At 49.4% G+C, this 18970-nt stretch overlaps 2 protein-coding genes across 2 annotated transcripts; one reads left to right on the plus strand and one right to left on the minus strand.

Annotated features, from left to right (window-relative positions):
• The first annotated feature begins 1063 nt into the window (after nucleotides 1-1063).
• Nucleotides 1064-2062, plus strand: CHC_T00001411001 (hypothetical protein). Its single transcript, XM_005711793.1, has one exon. It carries the CDS (start codon nucleotides 1064-1066, stop codon nucleotides 2060-2062), a length of 999 nt encoding a protein of 332 aa, XP_005711850.1.
• Nucleotides 2063-17178: 15116 nt separating this feature from the next.
• CHC_T00009131001 (cytochrome P450 family 808D-CYP808D1) lies at nucleotides 17179-18744 on the minus strand. Its single transcript, XM_005711794.1, has one exon. The coding sequence runs from the start codon at nucleotides 18742-18744 to the stop codon at nucleotides 17179-17181; it is 1566 nt and encodes a 521-aa protein (XP_005711851.1).
• Between the last annotated feature and the right edge of the window lie 226 nt (nucleotides 18745-18970).

Genomic DNA, 18970 nt, shown 5'->3' on the forward strand with positions numbered 1-18970 from the left:
AGAGCAGCACATGTGACTCTGCGCGTGGAGGGTTGGGAGTGGAAAAATGGCTTGGAAGGCTCAATTGCGATGGGTCAGATACTTGGGACTGCTCAGCTGGGTGCTGGAATATTACTTGAATTCCGAATTTATATGACCTTCACGGACTGCCAGCCAGCTGGCTCCGGACGTAACGGTTACAATATTATTCCCTAAGTAGAAATTAGAACGCAGTAAACCCAGCGAGCGAGCTAGGAATCGAGCTCGCGGCGTTGCGAATCTGTACAATAATTAGACACTCTGAGGCGCTTGCGGAAAAATTAGGCATGACGAAATGGCAGCTATAGAGGTAAGAGCATCTCCACCGCGCACAAACTTCTATTCTAAATAAGGACGCGTGTCATTTTTTGATTGGACACCGTGTGTGGGCGCGCCGCTTGAGATATGCTTTTGGAACGCTATCGCAAAAGTATCCAGAGGGCTTCCACTGCGTTGGTGTGTTGCAAACGCTCGGACTGTGTTTGCCGCAACCCATCAGTTATAGCGCTCAGCGTATTGCGCTCCGGTGTCAACGGAAGCTAGGGATGGAGGGGCGAAGGCTTCGCGCTACTCGCAATGCACAGTGAGAACATCGGCGCCCTCGAGGCTTGGAAAACTCAACGAAGGTGGCGCGCATGGGGTCGCTGTTGTTCGAACGGCAGCGAGGCACAAAGAAGATGAGATGCAGTTTTCAGATGATGATGATGAAGACGACGAGCTTGTATTTCTGTTGCTTGAGGTCATCATGGACGAAATATTCCCTGGTGTGCGTAGTAGGAAGGCGCAGGGAGGGTCACAAGTTGGGCGAGCCGCGAACCTGGAACGAAATTTCGACGCACAAGTGCTACGATTGAAGAAGCTGTACTTCGGTGTGGACCGGTCTCCCCCTCTGCACAGTGACATTACTTTCGAGAGACGGTTTGGGGTGCCGCGTATGGTGTTTGACAAAGTCTACTCTGCCCTATCAACTCGTGCAGAGCTCACTCAAAAGATAGATGCTCTCGTTAGGAAGGGCATACATCCCCTTTAAAGCATCGTAGGGTATATGCCTGTGATGCGATACGGATACGCGTACGATGCGGGTGACGAACTGCTCGGCGTGTCGGAGAGCTCGATGCCCTGCATATTGAAGAGGTTTTGCAAGGCCATATCTGAGAAATTCGCACCCGAGTGCTTGCGAGAGCCTACAGAAGAGGATATGAAAGGCATACTCGCGGTGAACGAGTCACGTGGCTTCCCTGGTTGCTTAGGGAGCATTGACTGCCAACATTGGGAATGGGAAAAGTGTCATGTTGCATGGGCCGGACAATTCATGGGGAAAGGAAAGAAGCCCACTATAGCAATTGAAGCCATTTCGGACGGCGAGCTTTGGTTTTGGCATCTCTCGATTGGTCACCCCGGTTCACTGAACGATCTCAACATTTTGTCAAACAGCACTACAATTGAAAGGATATTGTTGGGGCAGTTTCCCCCGCGCATCGCCCATGTCATTAATGGCAAGATACGAGATCTACCGTACTACCTGGCAGCTGGAATCTATCCCTCCTGGCCAATATTCGTGAAATCTACAAAGGGCTGTACTGAGCGCAAGCTGAAGAATTTTTCGCAGGAGCAAGAGGCCGTCAGAGAAGACGTCGAACGCGCATTTGGTGCCTTAGTAGCGTCATTTCACGTCCTGAAGAGCCAATGTCGCATGTGGTGCAAGGCTCATGCGATGGATATCTTACGTACTTGTGTTATACTGCATAACATGAATCGTGAGGCGCGACGCGATAATTACAACGTAAACCTTTACGCCCGAGCTACATCTGGTGAACCGTTCGTGAGCGCCAGGCAGTTTGCACCAGATGCTGAAGTGAACTTTAAATGGGAAAATGCAGATTCGATCTCACCTACTGCTGTGCTTGGCACATGGGGCGCTCTGGCTGCAAGGAGGCGACTGGAATCCGACAACAGTGTAGCGTACGACCAACTGCGTGTCGACTTGGTAGAGCACATAAACTGTTGGAAGTTTTCAATTGCTTCTGCTGGGCTTACTTTATGAGTAAATTAAATATGTTCGTTTTCAGTCAGGCAGGACACTCTCCCATGGCCACAACCGTTGTGACCATGGAATAGTGTCCTGCCTGACGATGACTTCAAGGTGGTTTCGTCGTCACGACGAAAACCACCTTGAAGTCATCGTCAAAGCACGTGGCAGAGGAATACCGTAACGGCGAGCATACATAGTGCGACAAATGTTGCGACCGCGGGTGCGCCGGGAGCCCTGATTCAATTTTTTGATGCGGGATGAGCTTTAATTTTCCGTGTGCGAGACAAGGAACCACGTCAAGCACTGCATTGAGGGCGCCTCAGATGGGGGCGAGTAGTTCATAAACTAGTCAGGGCGGGGGGTACGCTTCGGCAGGAGGGGAGGATGTTGTGTTGTGGTCGCCGTCGTTTGGGGAGGCGGGGGATGGAACCTGGGAATTGGGTCAGCAAAGTTTATTTGAGAAATGGTGTGGAAAAGCACACGGGCGCGTTGCCATTGAATGCGAGGGTAGTTGCTGTCTTCAGTGAGTGGGCAATGTGAATAGGTGTGAGGGGGCGGGGCGTAGGGAAGGGAGAGAGGGAGAGGGAGACGAAAAGGTTGCGATGGGATGAATAGCAGCGCGGGCGGGCACGTGAAGGTGAATACCCGGCCGGGGCGGGAGCACAGGCTTCACTCTCAACTTGGCGAGCTTGACTCTGAATATATGTACGTCCTCCTCCTGAAGCAACAAGGTCCTCAATGAAAGTTTTGTATATCCATCCTGAGCAAATCAAAGTCATCCACGCTGCAATCGCAAGCGCTGGATCAATGCCATTCCTCCCATCAGCTACGAATCCAACACCACGTGCCAGTCTGGCCAGTGGTCGATGATGGATGATGAGGAAGCGGAGGTCAATTTCGTAGCAGAGGCGATGAGGGAGTTCGTCTCGTCGCGGATCTACTTGCGCTGCAGTGCCACATGGGCGACCTGCGAGCGTTGGAGCGGGGGGCTTGCGGGGCGGCGGCGCCGCCAGATGTCGGCCTCTCTCGCGGAGGCGGGGTTCGGCGGTGGTGGGGCATTGTCCTCTTCGGGTTGCTGTATGGCGTTGAGAGGGACGGAGTGCTTGACGACGGCGTCGCACTCGGCGGTCATGTACCACTCTAGCTAGATCTTCTTGTTGTAGCGGGCAAAAGCGTACTGCGGGGCCGGTAGCAGATCATATTCCCCTTTTTATGAACGTTTCGTTGAAATATGGACACATAAAGAGGGAGAAAGCCTACCACAAAAACCCACCTGAAAAGAAAAGCTAGTTCGTAAGAGCAGACTCGATGTCGTTCGAGTTAGCACTGTCACCAAAACTGACGCTGGAACTGTTTTCTATCACACGTACAGGCCCAGGACTGCTTGCTGCGTTGCAAGCGCGAACAGAAGTTGCTTGATCAGCCGCTTTCTCGGCGGCAAGCGCATGTTTCCGTCGTATTGCGCGAATGAAATTACCGCGCGCGATGTTATCTGCATTAATTTCGTCGAGAATCGGGACACAGAATGCTCGAAGCGCATTTGCCTCAGCTCGTATAGAATTTGCGTCTTCAAGAGCCACACTCTTTCGCTTAATGCTCTCGCTGATTGACCCTACGCACTGTACCGTCTGCTTCTGACGAAGCCCTTGCTCGGCTTGCCCCTTCGCAACCCTGCGGCCACTGTGGCCGCCGCGGTTGACACGAGCTCGAGAATTATTCTCTAGTGGCGATTCCTCATGGACAACAGATTCATCACGGGAAATAGGCCCCTCCATATCAGGAGACTGGACATCATCATCGGCATCACATGCAATTTCGTTTGCGTTCTGTTTAACGCCCTGGCCCTCATGTACGCCCGTTGCTGGAACTCCAGATCTGCGCCTCTCATTACAAGGCGCTGCGGGCAACCCATTTGCCGCAGATCGTGGCGAGAACTTGGGAATGCCGTGCAAAAGCCTGCAACCTCTGGCATATAGCCATCCGGACAGACAGAAGTCCTTGAAGTGATACATGTTGTTGATAGTCGTGTCTGTAGAAGATGGAATAAATGCCTTCACGTGCATAGCAACAGCCATTGCAAAGATGTTTTCATCATTGACCCTGTGGGATTGTATCCTTTCACTTCCAGTAAACACTTATTAAACTTTTGCACCTCTCGCGCCATCTCATCGAAGCGGGCTTTCAAAACAGTCGGAGTGGTGCGGTCAGCGTACAATGACGGATTGAAGCACTGGAAGTTGTCGAACAGAGACTGTCAGAAACGTATTCCAGTTTGGTCAATCTCTGTAATGTTGTTCGCTGTCGTTTGGATGTAGGCCTCGGCGAGATGAGCGACCTCCGCTTGCGACCAGCTCCTGCCCCGCACCATCCCGAAAATGTAGAGGAGGCGTTCGTTTTTTCGACTGAGGCGTCAATTCGAAGGGACAAGCCGCGCAACAATTCTGTCGCACTTCTGTATTTGTTGGCAATCGTAGAAGTAGGGATGTATAGTTTTCCCGCGCTTTGATCGTTTCAGTCGCTGGATTTATCCACAATTCAAGGTCCAGCGCTGTACATCATGAATGCCGCTGGCCAGGTCGGATAGAACAAGCTTCTCGCACATTCCTGTTTGCCACATTTGTCTCGCAAACCGTCGATTTTTGGGAGACAAAATGTTGCAAATCGTATTTGTCATACGATTTGCAACTCGATTTGCGATAGAAGTTGCGCGGTGGAGGCTCCAAAACTGCAAATTGCAAAATACGATTCAATTTGCGACTGGGGTGGAGATTCTCTAAGTATTGCGGTGATGAGTTTGCCCATCCGTAAATGACAATCATAGAAGGCTGCACTGATAATAAAATGGATATGATCATTCGAATGCGTCATAGAAGTGGACGGAGAAGATGGTAGTATTCAAAAAAAACTTGCACAATTCCCGTCATTTCTGGCACTCTTTTGGAACACGAAAAACGAAGGACTAACCGTTGCGTATCTAATCACCAACTGATGCTTAATTACCAACCGGAGTTTTTGCATAATTTCTAGAGTGTATCACCTCCTCCACCACCTATCCCGCTATGCATCGAGAACAAAACACTTTCCATTCGCCCTTGGTCCACATTACCGCCAAACAATGGGCGGCAATTCGCTCGTCCAGACCTCGAGGGTCAGCATATGTACTTGTTTTGTGATAGTCGGCGAAGATGTTTTTGGCAGTTTTTGGCAGTATTTGGCAATTAGGCAAATCTCGTAAAATGATACCGTTTTGGCATGTTAGAAAAAGGTTCAGCCCTTCTCATTGTTCGCTGGATGGTGGAAAAAATGGCCACGTACGCTCTTCCGGCTCTTTGCAGACGCAAAAGGAAATTCGAATGAGCAGAAGCCGTCAATATTTTCATATTTTTTATTTACATTTGTGGAGATCGTGCTAGTGTAACAGAAAATTTGGTGATTTGGTCCGCAACAGTTACGTATATCTCAAGTATATCTTCAAAAGCACAGCAAACCCAAATTGTATCAAATCTCTCCAAAAAGACTGGACAACCTTGCACACGCGATACAATAATATTGTATCCTGGAGCCTGCTCTACCTTCAAGAAATGCGCATAATCATACAGCCATTGATTCGAAGGCTCTTGTGGTGCCAGAAAGAGTCCGATGCCTCCGACCACTGTTGGGGCGGATGCGACGGCGGCTTTATTTGGTTCTGACTACGAGTCGCCATATTGGCAGTGCCCTATTGGGGTGCTGCCTTATCTGGGTGAAACCGCAGAGGCTCAGACAGGCCGGGCGTCTTTCTGGGTTTTGGGTGGAACCACACTCCCCCCGACGCGAGGTCTGCTCTGTGTGGGGGCGGGGGGTTGTATTTGGATGCTTTGTTTGTGTTTTGTATAGAGCATCGTTTTGAGCGGTTTAGTGAATCTGTCCGCTTTTTGCTCTTCTATGGGTATGCGTGTTACCTTGATTTTGCCTGTTTGCACTGTTTCATGGAGGAAATGATATCGTATGTCTATACATTTGCGGCGTTGTGTGGCTCCTGTGTTTTTGGCCATCTGTGCTGCCGCTGTATTGTCTATGTACAGTGTGGGTTGGCTTGTGTTGAGGGTGGTTTCTTTTAGCATATTAGTGAGCCAAAGTGTCAGCGTTGTTGTTTCTGCCGCTGCTATATACTCGGCTTCACACGTGCTCTTCGCAACAATGGGTTGTTGACGTGCCAGCCATTGAACGGGGGAGCCATTGAGAAGTGTGAAAATTCCTGATATTGGCTTGCGCGAGGTTTCGTCGTTGGCAAAATCTGCATCTGAATAGGCTTGAATGGTGACGTTGCGGCGGTTGCCTCTGGGCATGAGTATGCCTTGAGTCCTCGTGGTGTGGATGTAATGTGCGAGTCTCTGGGGGAGTATCCAGTGTCGTTGCGTCGGTGCCTTTAGGGCTCGTGCGAGGGTGGTGGCTGCGTACGCGATATGCGGTCTTGTACTGTCGGCGATGCACCGAATTTCTCTTACTGAACACATGAAAAGCGATGTGCCCGACCGCAGCTGCGTGTACCCGGGTTTTGGAGGTGGGTATGCAGTTCTGTGCTGTATATGGTGGATGCTGCTGGCGTGCCATATACATTGCCCTTGAGTTCGCCGTGACGGGTTTTGTGTTTGTATGTACCGTCGAAGCGTGCGGGTGGCCACACGAAAACCCTTTTGTTGTGTCTGTAGTTTTCGTGGAGGTAGGCGCCTGTTATGTCAAAATGCTCAACGACCATGTTCATGGATGCTGCAATCGCAAATAGGGATCGGATCGTGGTACGATCAGCCATATAGTTGGCTGTCCGATCTGGGTCGTAGTGTACTGGGTCGTAGTGTATGTGCGGACGCATGAGGTCTCCGCGGATGGAACATCTCGCTTTGCGTGTGACGTTGCCCGGTGTGTTGTTGTGTTTGTATCTGTACGTCATCGCTGTTGGGAGAATGTTTTTTCGGTCGCCGGGGGTGGGCGGCGTGTGTGTGGATGTCCGGTCCAGTCGATGGCGGACATTCTGTCGAGTTGATCGAGCTCGTCATCGTGTGCCCGTTTCCATTTGTGTGCGTCCGGGAATTTTCTTGCTTGCCGGGTCGTCTTGGGGGCGGGCGTGGTGTGGTCGATCTTGGTGGAAATCGTTCGTGCATTTTTATGCGATTGGGTTTCTTATGTGCACTGTATACGACATTGCTGGTCATGCACGGGTCCCGTTGGCGTTGGTATGCTTGAAGTCGCTCTCTCGGATTTTGTATATCGCCTTGTCTGGATGTATTGGACACATATGTGTGTCTCACTGAGTCCATACATGTACCTGACTTGTTCCGCTTTTTTGTGGAGTTTGGGGAGGTGAGGCTTTAAGATGGGTGTAAATCCGAGCTGTCTGAATGTAAGCACTTTTGCGAGTTTGGGTTTGGCGTTGTACCACTCCGTATGTAGTATGCTTTGGATTGTGTGGTGGTATGTGATGTTATATTTGAATACTGCATCATGCAACGCATCCTGCCAGTGCACACCGTGGAGTTGGCTGTGTGACAGTGTGGCTCTGACTTTGTCCATGAGTGTGCGATTTATGCGCTCTGCCAGAGCGTTTTCTTGCGGGGTGTAGGGGGTTGTGGCGCGGTAGGTAATGCCCCTGCGACGCAGTTGCTCTTGGACTTGTTTGGCCAGGTATTCCTTGGCGTTGTCGGTGACTAGTAGTTGGGGTTGTTGGCCGTTGGATGCTGCTACGTGGTCGATGGCGTTGATTAGTGTCGTGGGAACCTGCGATCTATTGTTGATGCAGTATACCCATATGTACCGTGTGCGCGTGTCTATTACAGTGATGAAATAGTTGGCGTTATGGTTCGACGTGGGTTTTATTGGACCGCATACGTCTGAGGATAGGCTTTGGCCTTTGCCGACCTTGTGCTCTGTTTTGCGGTGGGAACTGGTGGCCGTTTTCCATCGAGGCATCCACTACATGTCATTGTCGTGCTTGTGTTGGGGAGCCCGTGGGGAATGCCTGGGAGCAGTTGGCGTTTTGACATCAGGGCTATGGTTTTGGGGTTGGGATGATTTAATTTGAGATGCCATTCATGCATTTGTTGCTGCGCTGGGGTGTGTCTGCTTGTTCCGGTCTGTGGCGCTTTGGCGTTCCGCAGGTTGGACGTGTCGTTTCGCGTTGTGTTGAGCGTGAGTTCGTCGTTGGCGCGTGGTGCGGTCTGCGGTGCTTGTTTGGGTGTGGGCTGCTGGCGTTTAGGACTTGGTTTCGTGGCTTTGTTTATTGAGAACGTGACTTGTGTATGTGCGGTCAGATCATGGACTGAGAGAAGGTTTTATTGAATTTCCGGTGTGTGTACCGCCGGTATCGTGATTCGATTATTCTTCTGTTGGATGGTGATGTTTCCCTTGTGCGTGATAGGGGCGCGGTGGCCGGTGGCAGTGGTGGTTTGTGTCCCGGTGCTGGGTCTCATACGCGCGTGGGGTGTGGCGGTATGGGTATACCCTATAGGGTTTGTATCGGAGTTTAGTATGTAACTGTTCTTACCTTCAAACGTGTCGCCCGTGTGAGACATCTGGGTCTCGAGGGCTGTTAACCTGGCTTGCAACTCGTGCAGAGAGTCAGGTGCTTCGTCTGTGTCGCTGGAGCCGGTGTGCGCTGCGTTCGCGTGGGTTGGTGCGCGTTTGTATGGTTGTCTACTCGCATAACATTTATCAGCGGCGTGTGAGACGCTGCCATGGATGCTGCACCACGTCCCGTGGTATCCTGCCGGGTTCTGGTATTTTGGTTTGCCTGTGTGTGTGCGTCTGGTGTATCGACGTTGTGTGGTTTTGCGTGGTGCTGCCTGTGTGCTTTGAGTTGGATTTATGGCCTGTGCCTGGATCTGAGACTGCATGATCTGCGCTTATTGAACATGGTTTGTGAATGCGTTGATCGTTAGTGCGGGGTTCCATGCCATGATCATGGCTAGCTGGCCCATGTCTGAGTGCCTGGAAAGCCCTTGGATCATGTACCGAACAGTTGCGCGTTCTTCGTTCATGTTCGGGTACTGTGCTGTGTGCATGCGGTATTTTAGTTCGCGATGCTTTCGACGTAGTCTCTGAGGTCTTGTCCTGGTTCGTACGTGAGGTTTCTGGCCTCAACATCGAGGAGTTCGTGACTCTCTGTTGTGGACGTGTTGACCGTGTTCCGTATGATGTGACATATTGTACTTGGGTCATATCGGAGGATGTGGGGTGGGAGCATTTTCACGACTTCGTTGGATATGCTGTGCATGATCGCTTTTCTGATTTGATCTGTTTTCTTTTGGTTGTCGTCGTCAGCTGCCTGTTCGTTGCTTGGGCTGGCTGCGGCTGTCAGTTGTTGTGTCGCGTTGATTGTGCGAGCATATATTTCGAGGGCGTCATACCAATAGGTATAGTTGCCGCTGTTGAGGCGGGGCAGGGGTCCTTGTGACGAGTTGGGTTGATCGGTCATTTTGTTTGTTTCGCGTGCGCAGGGTTTGGGAAGGTAGTCGTGTGTTAGTGTGCTCGGGTTTATCGCGGTGGGGATGGATGGTCTTATGCCGCAGATCAGGTGGCAGCAGTGTGTGTGGTGCCCATAACCTGTGGTGCCAGAAAGAGTCCGATGCCTCCGACCACTGTTGGGGCGGATCCGACGGCGGCTTTATTTGGTTCTGACTACGAGCCGCCTTATTGGAAGTGCCCTATTGGGGTACTGCCTTATCTGGGTGGAACCACAGCGCTCGATCATTGAATGTGTTATCATATGAACCAGGCATTCGTGTCTCTTAATTACAGTGGACCCTACGCATTAGTGCCGCCCTGTGTGAATCCGAATGTGGCAGTAACAAAAGCGGCACTATTGCGCGTTTCCCCCTGTATGTGGTTTTATTGGGACACATGGCAACACGTACGGGCCCCTCTATATCTCTTACACGTCATTCTTCCCAGCAAGAAACACTCAACGCCTGTAAAATTTACTGTGTTGGAACTGCAGTAAGCTGAAAGTTCAGCGCTGTGTTTGCAGGATGGTTTATCTCGGAGAGTAAGGAAAAGAAACTGTATGCACCTTTACAAGTACAGTGCCTCCTACGATATAGTGCTATAGCGTGACATACCTCTAGCTATGGCACTATTGGGGGATGGCACTATATAAAGGAGGCTCAAGTACATATATTTGGGGACAAAGCACACTGCTAACACAATCACAACACAGCCTGTATAACACAACTAAATAACTTCATCCTTTGAGTAATGAACCATGCCGGATGATACACGTGTGAGCTTGCCTCCAATGTGACCGGCATCGTGACGGACGTGGACGTAGAGGGAAGCACTACTAAAGTAGGCACTACTGAGCGACCCTCCCTGTAGTAACCTTGACGGGTACTGCACCGAGGCTCGTATGGCATTTTCAGTACAGTATTGTGCTCGAAATGTATTTGTGAGAGATAATCCAAACTTTTGTATCTTAGAGCATCTCCACCAAGGCGTGCAACAAATTAGCAAAAGAGCAAAATACTTGCACAGTTGTACAAGCTTTATTGGCTGGGCTATATTTCAAAATTTGCTCATTTGCTATACATATTACTTTTCCCACCGGCGAGAGCTTAGAGGATAGAGGCCGTACAGCCCCAGGGTTCAAATCATGCACGGGATCTGGTTTCAAGAAATGGCAGATGATCAACTAGAGAGCATCACAGAGACACTTCTCGGGATCGACGGTGAGGAGACGGGAGAAGCGAGGCGTTGGTGTGGTTTGGTCCCGGGAAAGTCTGCCAATGTGAATCGCCATTGCAAAGAAGCAGCGCACAGACTACATCTCGACTACTTCTCAGAATGACCGGTGTACTCTTCTGACCATTTTCCAGACGTTTTTGCGTCTCTATTGCGGTATTCCACCGAATTGTTGAACGTATTCAAACCTATGATCCATAATTCACGCAGCGAGAGGACTGTACAGGTAGAAAGGGTTTCAAGACGGTTCAAACTACGGCAGCCCTTCGCTTGTTGGCATACGGCTGTTGCGCAGACTCGATTGACGAGTACATCCGGATGGGGGAATCTACAGCGTTGGAGTGCCTAGCAAAATTCTGCAGTGCTGTGAACGATGGTGGGTTTGAGACGGATTGCGATGCAACACAGTAAAGAGGTGCTCGGTGTATGTTCGCTCGCAAGTGAAGGCGCGAAGAACTGAACTTTTCTCGGATTTCAAGGTGTTTCGGTTCAGCGCCACTCATTGACCAATCGTAATGCAGCACTTGTACCAAAATATTTGCTGAAATAGAACTTCGGGTGAGAGTCATTTGAGCAAATCGGACTGACTTACTCGAGGCAATTTCGGCGGTGTTATATTTTTTGGCACTTTTTGGTGGGGAAGTCAAACTAGAATACAAATGAGCAATTTATCAAATTTGATCAAATTTGGTATTTTGCTCGTTTGCTACTGTGTTGGTGGAGTTGCTCTTACATGTATAACCCGAAATTATATGCAGTACGCACGAATAATTGCCAGACATGCCCACAAATAGGCGTTTTGCCCACCAGTGTAAATTGAGGGGCATATCACATACGGCACGGCACTGCAGCGTACAATATTCTGTCTTCAAATAGAATCAGCAAAGTTGTTTACAACAAGCGAAAAAGGGGGAGTGAAGGATATCCTCGTCGCTGAGTGGTTGGCTTTGGTTGTTAGGTTGAGTTTGTACAAGAAATGAATAAAAAAGTGCCTGCTTACGAGATTTTCCGCCCCAACATTTAATGAAAAGAACCGACCTGTATGAGAGCGCGAATGGTTTTTCTCCGCCCGAATTTCTGAAATGCTTCTGTCGTAAGAGCGATTTGGGGAAGTGGTTTGGAACGGATGAATGGCCACCGAGTTAATTCGTGGCGAAAGCTCTGTATTCGGCAAGAAGCTGCAGCGTAGCGTTCTTTCTCATGCAAGAGTTACTGGATCATACATATGATGCCTTCTTGGATGACGACGGACAGCGTGACGCATGAGGTAATTGCGGGTGTAAAGGCGTGATGACGTACACTGTGATACTGACGCGCGCCGTGTCTCAGTCACCTGTGATGTATGTCAGCAGTTCAGGCGTCAGGCGACCATCTCTCACCGCGCTGTCGACGAACGAGCGTACACGTGCTCAAATTTCCGCACAAACTCGTGGGCTCCAGTTAACACCTCAACTGTGTGTACCTGAGCTTCGGTTGCTCAAGCAACCACGTAGGACGGGTAGATGTCTTGGGCACAGCATCAACTCATGGTGAGCCGTATTCCATCGCTGCCTGAACTGGCATTGTCATCGTTCCACCTCTCTGGCTTCACTGTAGACACCGTCATCAAAGACAATTTTTTGTTGATCTTCACCATACGATACGATATACCATGGGAAATAGGCTATTTCCTTCATGCAATCAAAACTCAAAGGCTGTCCGTCGCATATCCACCTCGGTCCGAGCGTCCGAGTCAGAGCCCTTTCGTCCAGCTCTAATGCCAGAACAGACGGCACAAGTTCTGAGAGAGAAGAGCAAGAATGAGCGTTCTGCTTTGCGCACATGTCTTTTTTGCTCCCATCGAAACGACCAAATGAAACTTCATAAACGTCAACGTCCCCATCTCCCAGTGCCACAGAGACGTGCTACCTGGCAAACACTGCAAGTACACGTCCAAATAGCACTCATGAAACATCTCTGCGTCCTCTTTTGCCGTACGGTTTATGGCTCGACTACGGACCAATGGTTGACAGCAGATGTTGCCAGCCTACAGGGCGCTATCTGCATTCCTCATTTTTAGTGGCTCCGAATGCCTGCCCTACTGATCATCTGCGACTTGGTGAGCAGACTTGTACGTTACAGGCGACATGGCCCGTGCGGTGTTTGTCCACCACTACGGGCCAGTGCAGCAGAGCGAAAATAATAACCAGATCCGTTTCCTCTGCGTTTTTCAACATGAAAAGCACCCGAACGACATAATCTACACGTAGTTCGGTGCCGTGTCATCAATACAGAGAAAGAGATGTCAGATCCAATTCTGCGTCCTCGTCGACGCCACGGTGTAAGCGCAGGATAGAAAGTCTTCTAACAGCGTTCTCCTGTGCGTTGGGCGGCCAGAGTGGAAAAAAAGACGCGAGGCGCATCTTTGCTGACGGAGATAAAGCAGATAGGACCATTCTCCTCCCCGCCTCGCATTGTCAGAGCCTCCACTGCGTCCCGTGATGAAAGAGGCTTCATTCCTTGACGCCTTGTGCCTGATTTCGCTAAGAAAATAAAGGGTTACTGCTGGAGTCACTTGCCGTCTAACCAGTAAACATTACTGGTATGTAGCCAGGGCGACGTGCATGGGCCCTCAGCTTTATAGAAAGAAGGATCGTAGAAACGACGTTGCTGACTTGTTGGAGGTCGTCTTCTTTCTTGATGTATGTCCGAGACGCGTATGCGCACGTAAGGCAAGACAGGGCAGGGCAAGGCATGGCAGGGCAAGGCATGGCATGGCATAGCATGGATAGACAACAAGACAACGATGATGATTAGCATGTGCAACGCGCGTACCATGAGATTGGACCAGCAGTGAGGGGAAATGTTAGCATTGCAGATAATGAGACAGACAACTGAGTGGAGCACTGCCCTCGGAACTTTTTGATCTGGTATGAGCAGGAGGGTCAGCATAAATTGTGCGGATTTAGCAGCTGGCAGAAACCACGCAGGCTTTGTTGTAAGCATCTTGTTGTGGCTAATGTGCCGCAACTGCCTTCAATGCCACGCATGATTCACTGGTAGACATCCTTTTCTGCAGTGAAGCGCTGTGCATTATTGAAGACAGTCTGCATCTACAGTTGAGTATACAGGCACCTGCACGGTGCCGCATCTCTTCCGTTTAGACGAGAAATGTCGAATATGGACCTGACATGATGCTATTCAAGCTGATGTAGCGGTGTGTACAGTGCTTTTTCACCATTCGCAGCGGTGACGGGAACCAATTCGTGTCGTAGTGAACAAATGCTTTTCCTGAACACAAGCACATGTGTACACATCTGACACGACCACCACCTGTCCAACTGTCATACACGTGTGGTGGACTGCTGTACTGTAAGTACAGTATTGGATGCTGCGATTAGGAACAACAAAAAAATAAATAAAATATTTCGTTAATGCAAATATTGGCAAATATGCCACTTCTCACTGGGCGGTATCCTGTGCCGGTGCAAAACTCAGTTCATGAGGTAAGGGTTACTCGTCGTATCGAGCAAGTGCAAGGGCATAAAACAACTTCAAAAGCAACCTCGTCTGAAGCCACTTTGTCTCAAAGTCAATACAGCCGCGACCGATCCTTCGCACACATCCTACACAGTTCTAACCCCCCTCATTCAGCAGTGCGACACACCACACCTTGTCATTATATAGTTCAGTGTGCTCGTTATTCCGTAGTCCTCGGCCTCGATAGAATGTCTCTTCAGGTATACCGACTGCCCATAAATGTTAACTATAGTGCCACTCAAGAGAAAGAAAACTCGAAGGGGCATACAGTGCCGGAGGGGAACGTCCAGATGCCCGATATGATGGCGGCTCAACGTTTTGCTAGACTACGGCTCAAGGCCCAAACAAATCACATTTCATCCTCAGTTCCTGATGTTCATCTTGCCTTCACCCGCACACCATCGTTTACAGAGTCGGGATGAACGTTACGAAGGTAAAGAGGAAACTTGGTTCGTACGGGTTGAGAGGCAATCCTAAAATCATTTACCACGACCTACACAACATACGTACAGCATATAATCTAGTCGTCTTCTCTAACGAATCCGCAACTTCGTCTGGCAACTCTTGCGAGAGCTCGCAAGCCACATCAAGTTCCTTGCAGACCGCCTGCGAAGTGAACAACGTCACTATGTCCTGATCCTGTGGTGCCGTACATGTCCTCCTCGTCCTTTGAATGGAAAACCAAAGCTGATCGCACACACTCAAGACCTCATGTGTATCACGGTTGTCAGGATCAACAACACCTCCAAAAAACTCGAATGTTTAGGTTAAAAAATACAGTCATAGAATGAATACTGTACACATCAAGTTGCTTTCCGGAAATGATGGCGCAGTGCTCCGAAAGTGGCACAGCTTCAAGCCATCGCTGTCATGAATGACAAGTACGGTTTATAAACAACAAAAACCTTCATTTCTACTTTGGATTGCGCACTAGCCTCGTTGAAGAGTTTGGTCTACTCGAGAACCAACCGTATAATACTGTTGTACAAGTTGGCGTCATCTGGGGTGAACCATTGCGAAAAAGCAAGGAAGAGTAAATTACCTTGGACGTTGCATGACGGCTTGATGTGGCCAATGGGGATTACAGTTGTTTCCATGACGGTATCGAGTTTCGCAGTCAATTGCCAGTGCGAAGAGCTTCACGACCCTTTGCATCGTTTGCTGGCCGCTCAATTCTACTCTGTAGTTCGTCTCCATTGGGCCCTTCGCCACACGAAGGAGTCGGAGGCGACGGACTCATGAGTGAACCTCCTGCAAAATATTTACAGTATGAAGTAATGATTCGTGCTTAGTTTATGACAACAAACTCCCAGCGACGATCTTGAGAGATTTGAGGTAATGTACTGTAATCTCACATCTCTCAAGATGGTCGTTTTTATTGTAAACAATACATGATATTGTGCTGCTGTCAAGGCTTGCGGAAATCTTGTTGCTCTGCATCCTGATCGAGAGCCGTCTATTTTAAACAAATCAGCATGGTTACATGCAGCCTGCCATTTCTTAGTGCAAGGGCTGTTAATGTTAACAGCCCTCGCAGACATGCTGTTGCTGTTAACAGCATTAACAGCATCATGTCTGCGCCCTCGGTGCCGAGTGGACCGACGGAGTGGGGAGTGGGGAGAGTGGACCGACGGAGTGGGGAGTGGGGAGTGGGGTGGGGGGAGGGGGGACGAATATACATACAGTGCCTCCTACGATATAGTGCTATAGCGTGACATACCTCTAGCTATGGCACTATTGGAGGGATGGCACTATATAAAGGAGGCTCAAATACATACATATATTTGGGGACAAAGCACATTGCTAACACAAACACAACAAAGCCTGTAGAACACAACTAAATAACTTCATCCTTTGAGTACTGAACCATGCCGGATGATACACGTGTGAGCTTATGATAACCTGTGCCAGAGGGTGAGCCATAGCACTATATAGAGGGAAGCACTACTAAAGTAGGCACTATTGAGTGACCCCCCCCCCTGTACTGTATGTAGGTGTTAACCAGTGGTTATTGTACAGTACGGGACAGTACCCTTGGGTACTGTATTTCATTCTAATTCTCCGAGTCGTTTAAAAAATGTGATGCCAAGAACTGGTCTGATGCCTCCGACCACGGATCGTGGCGGAGGCGACGGCGCCTTTATTTCCTACTGAGTAAATAGCGCCTTATTGGCTACTGCCCATCTGTCGTGAAAATAGTAGTTAGTGTCCAGCTCTTCATGAAAGGCACCGTTTCATAAATGCGCGTTTGCGCCATACCAACTTTGGATCAACACATTGTCACAACAATAGTATGCTGGAAGATCTTTGTGCAACAATATTTTTGAAACTATCATACAATGGTAAAGTGTTAGAGTGCTATTTTCTGGATGCACCCAATAATGGGTGCATCCAGAAAATAACACTGTAATTGTGCTGGAAGATCTTTGTGCCAAGATCTTCCAGCATAGTATTGATTGAACAATGTTGCAAGCAACAAAGATGGGGATGAAGCACTTAATGCTGACCAACTGCACAGTCACTACAGTAGTGATTTGTGGACTGAATTGAATTCAGTGTCCATACCAAGAACAGTAGTTACGTATGTACCCGCAAAATGTTAATGTGGAGTGGTGAAGGCACGTGCTTCAGGCTTGATGCATGAAGGACAATGATACCAACTAGTGAGGATTCAAACTCGTCTTCAACAAACACTACTGTTAACAGTAGTGTTTGTTGAAGACGTCTAATGTTAGGCGCCCTTTGGACATTTTTATTAAAATCATTAAAATGATTTCCTCACAGAATATTTAGCAGTTCCAGATGTATCATGGAAGAAGATCAATACTTTTTTGAGACCGAGCACTTTTCATTACAACCACTAATTAAAATATCTACACTGTTCACAAAAACACACATCACACTCGTCGCTCTATCCGAAGGGGCAGTCCCATATCAATATTCTTCGCTTTGTTGATGTATCGCGGACTCTCTACAAATGCTGTGCAGCTTTCAACTTCATCTGGTCTACAGGCGAGCGTAAACTTGAAACGTCGATGCATTTCTGCTAATATCAACGGTCCCTCGTAGTCTGCCAGAAATCGTCCGGGGCAACTGAAAGTCCCAATGCCAAAGGGGACGTACGCACCTGGCACAACTAGGTCACCTTCCTTCCTTTCACTTCCGGTCCCCCATCGCTCCGGTTTGAACTTGTGCGGGTCCTTCCAGATGGCGGGATCCATTTGGCACTTTTGATAAAACGCGAGCACGTTCGTGCCTTTGGTGACACGCACTCCACTGCCTTTGAGGGTGAGGTCTTTCGTGGTAATTCGGTTCAAGAAGGGACCCATAGGATGCATGCGACAAGTCTCCTTCCACACTTTCTTCATGTAAGGAAGCTTACCGAGGTCCTCAAACGACATGGGATCGTCGCCCGAGCGGTCTCCCAGAACGGCCTCAAGTTCCAGCTCGATCTTGGCGATCACACGGGGATTGCAGCAAGTCTCGAAGAGACACCACGTGAGCATTTGGTTTGAAGTATGGGATCCACCAACGCCAAACTCTGCGGCGATGGACCGAATGACGTCCATAGGGTGCTCTTTGAGACTGAGGATGGTATCCAGCATGTCGGGTTCCCGTGCGTTTCTCTGCTCTTCTGTCTCTGCCTGGCGTTTCTCAATAAACCGGTCGCAGGTTTCCTTGATCTTAGCCTTGTGATGCAGGAGCTTCTTGCGAGTGCCGAACATGGTGAGGGCCTGTCGGACGGGGTATCCGACATAGTCCTTCATCATTTCCGGCATGATCTTGGTCATGGATTCAGAGAAATCCAGTCGCTCCGGCTTAGTCATATTGCTCCCAAAGGCGACATTGGTGATAACTCGAAAAGTGGTGAGCGAGGTGATTTCAGAGATGTTGACGACATCGGAGGAGCCGGGCTCGGAGCCTTGATCAACAGCAGTGTGGAGACACTCGCAGAGCTCCACAATAGCCTCGGTCATGTGGGTGTGGAAGCCCTTGAGCATGGTGTGGTTAAAGCGAGAGCGGAGGACTTTCTTGATGTGGCGATGCGGGGCAACGGGCATTGAAAAGACACCGCCAGGGGCGACAGCTTCGAAGACAGCCTTGATCTCACGGGGCCTGTCAAAATCGTCGACAGCATGCATGACCTGGACGACATCTGCAGGGATAGACGTGACGATGACATGTGCGGGGCCGAGCCAGAGGGAGAATATGTCACCATAGGCTTTACCCAACTTGACCATAATGCGACTGAAGACAGCAGAGTTTGTCCATAGTGGAAATATGATGCCTCCAGGAAGGTATTCGAGGAGACCAGGGCCTGGAAGTGATGGAAAGGAGGCTGTGTAGGTGATGTAGAGGACTGGAAGAATGAGGAAAATGGCGATGATAGGTTCGTAGAAAAATGAGGTTTCCATAGTGCAGTTTGGGAGGGGTGGAAGTGGAAAGGAGGCTTGAGGTGACATGGGAATAGGAAGGAGAAGGGTGGCAGAGAGTTTCCTTTTTTTATATACTCACGAGAAGCGAGGCAGGACGGTGCGTGGGCGAAGGGGTGTGGGGGGGATACGGAATTATGGATGAGGGTTTTTTTAATATAAGATTGTTTTGGTTTCGCGCCGTATGAGGTAGAATGTTTGTAGGTTTTACTGTTGGACCTTGTTGAATTTTACGGACAAGCTGACGAAGGGTAAA

Source organism: Chondrus crispus, genomic scaffold (genome assembly GCF_000350225.1).
Source record: "Chondrus crispus Stackhouse genomic scaffold, scaffold_1, whole genome shotgun sequence".
In the NCBI taxonomy this organism is placed as follows: Eukaryota; Rhodophyta; class Florideophyceae; order Gigartinales; family Gigartinaceae; genus Chondrus; species Chondrus crispus.

What these genes read in the sequence shown, in the direction of transcription:
- CHC_T00009131001 (XM_005711794.1), bottom strand. Translation starts at nt 18,744, where the DNA reads ATGTCACCTCAAGCCTCCTTTCCACTTCCACCCCTCCCAAACTGCACT.
- CHC_T00001411001 (XM_005711793.1), top strand. Translation starts at nt 1,064, where the DNA reads ATGCCTGTGATGCGATACGGATACGCGTACGATGCGGGTGACGAACTG.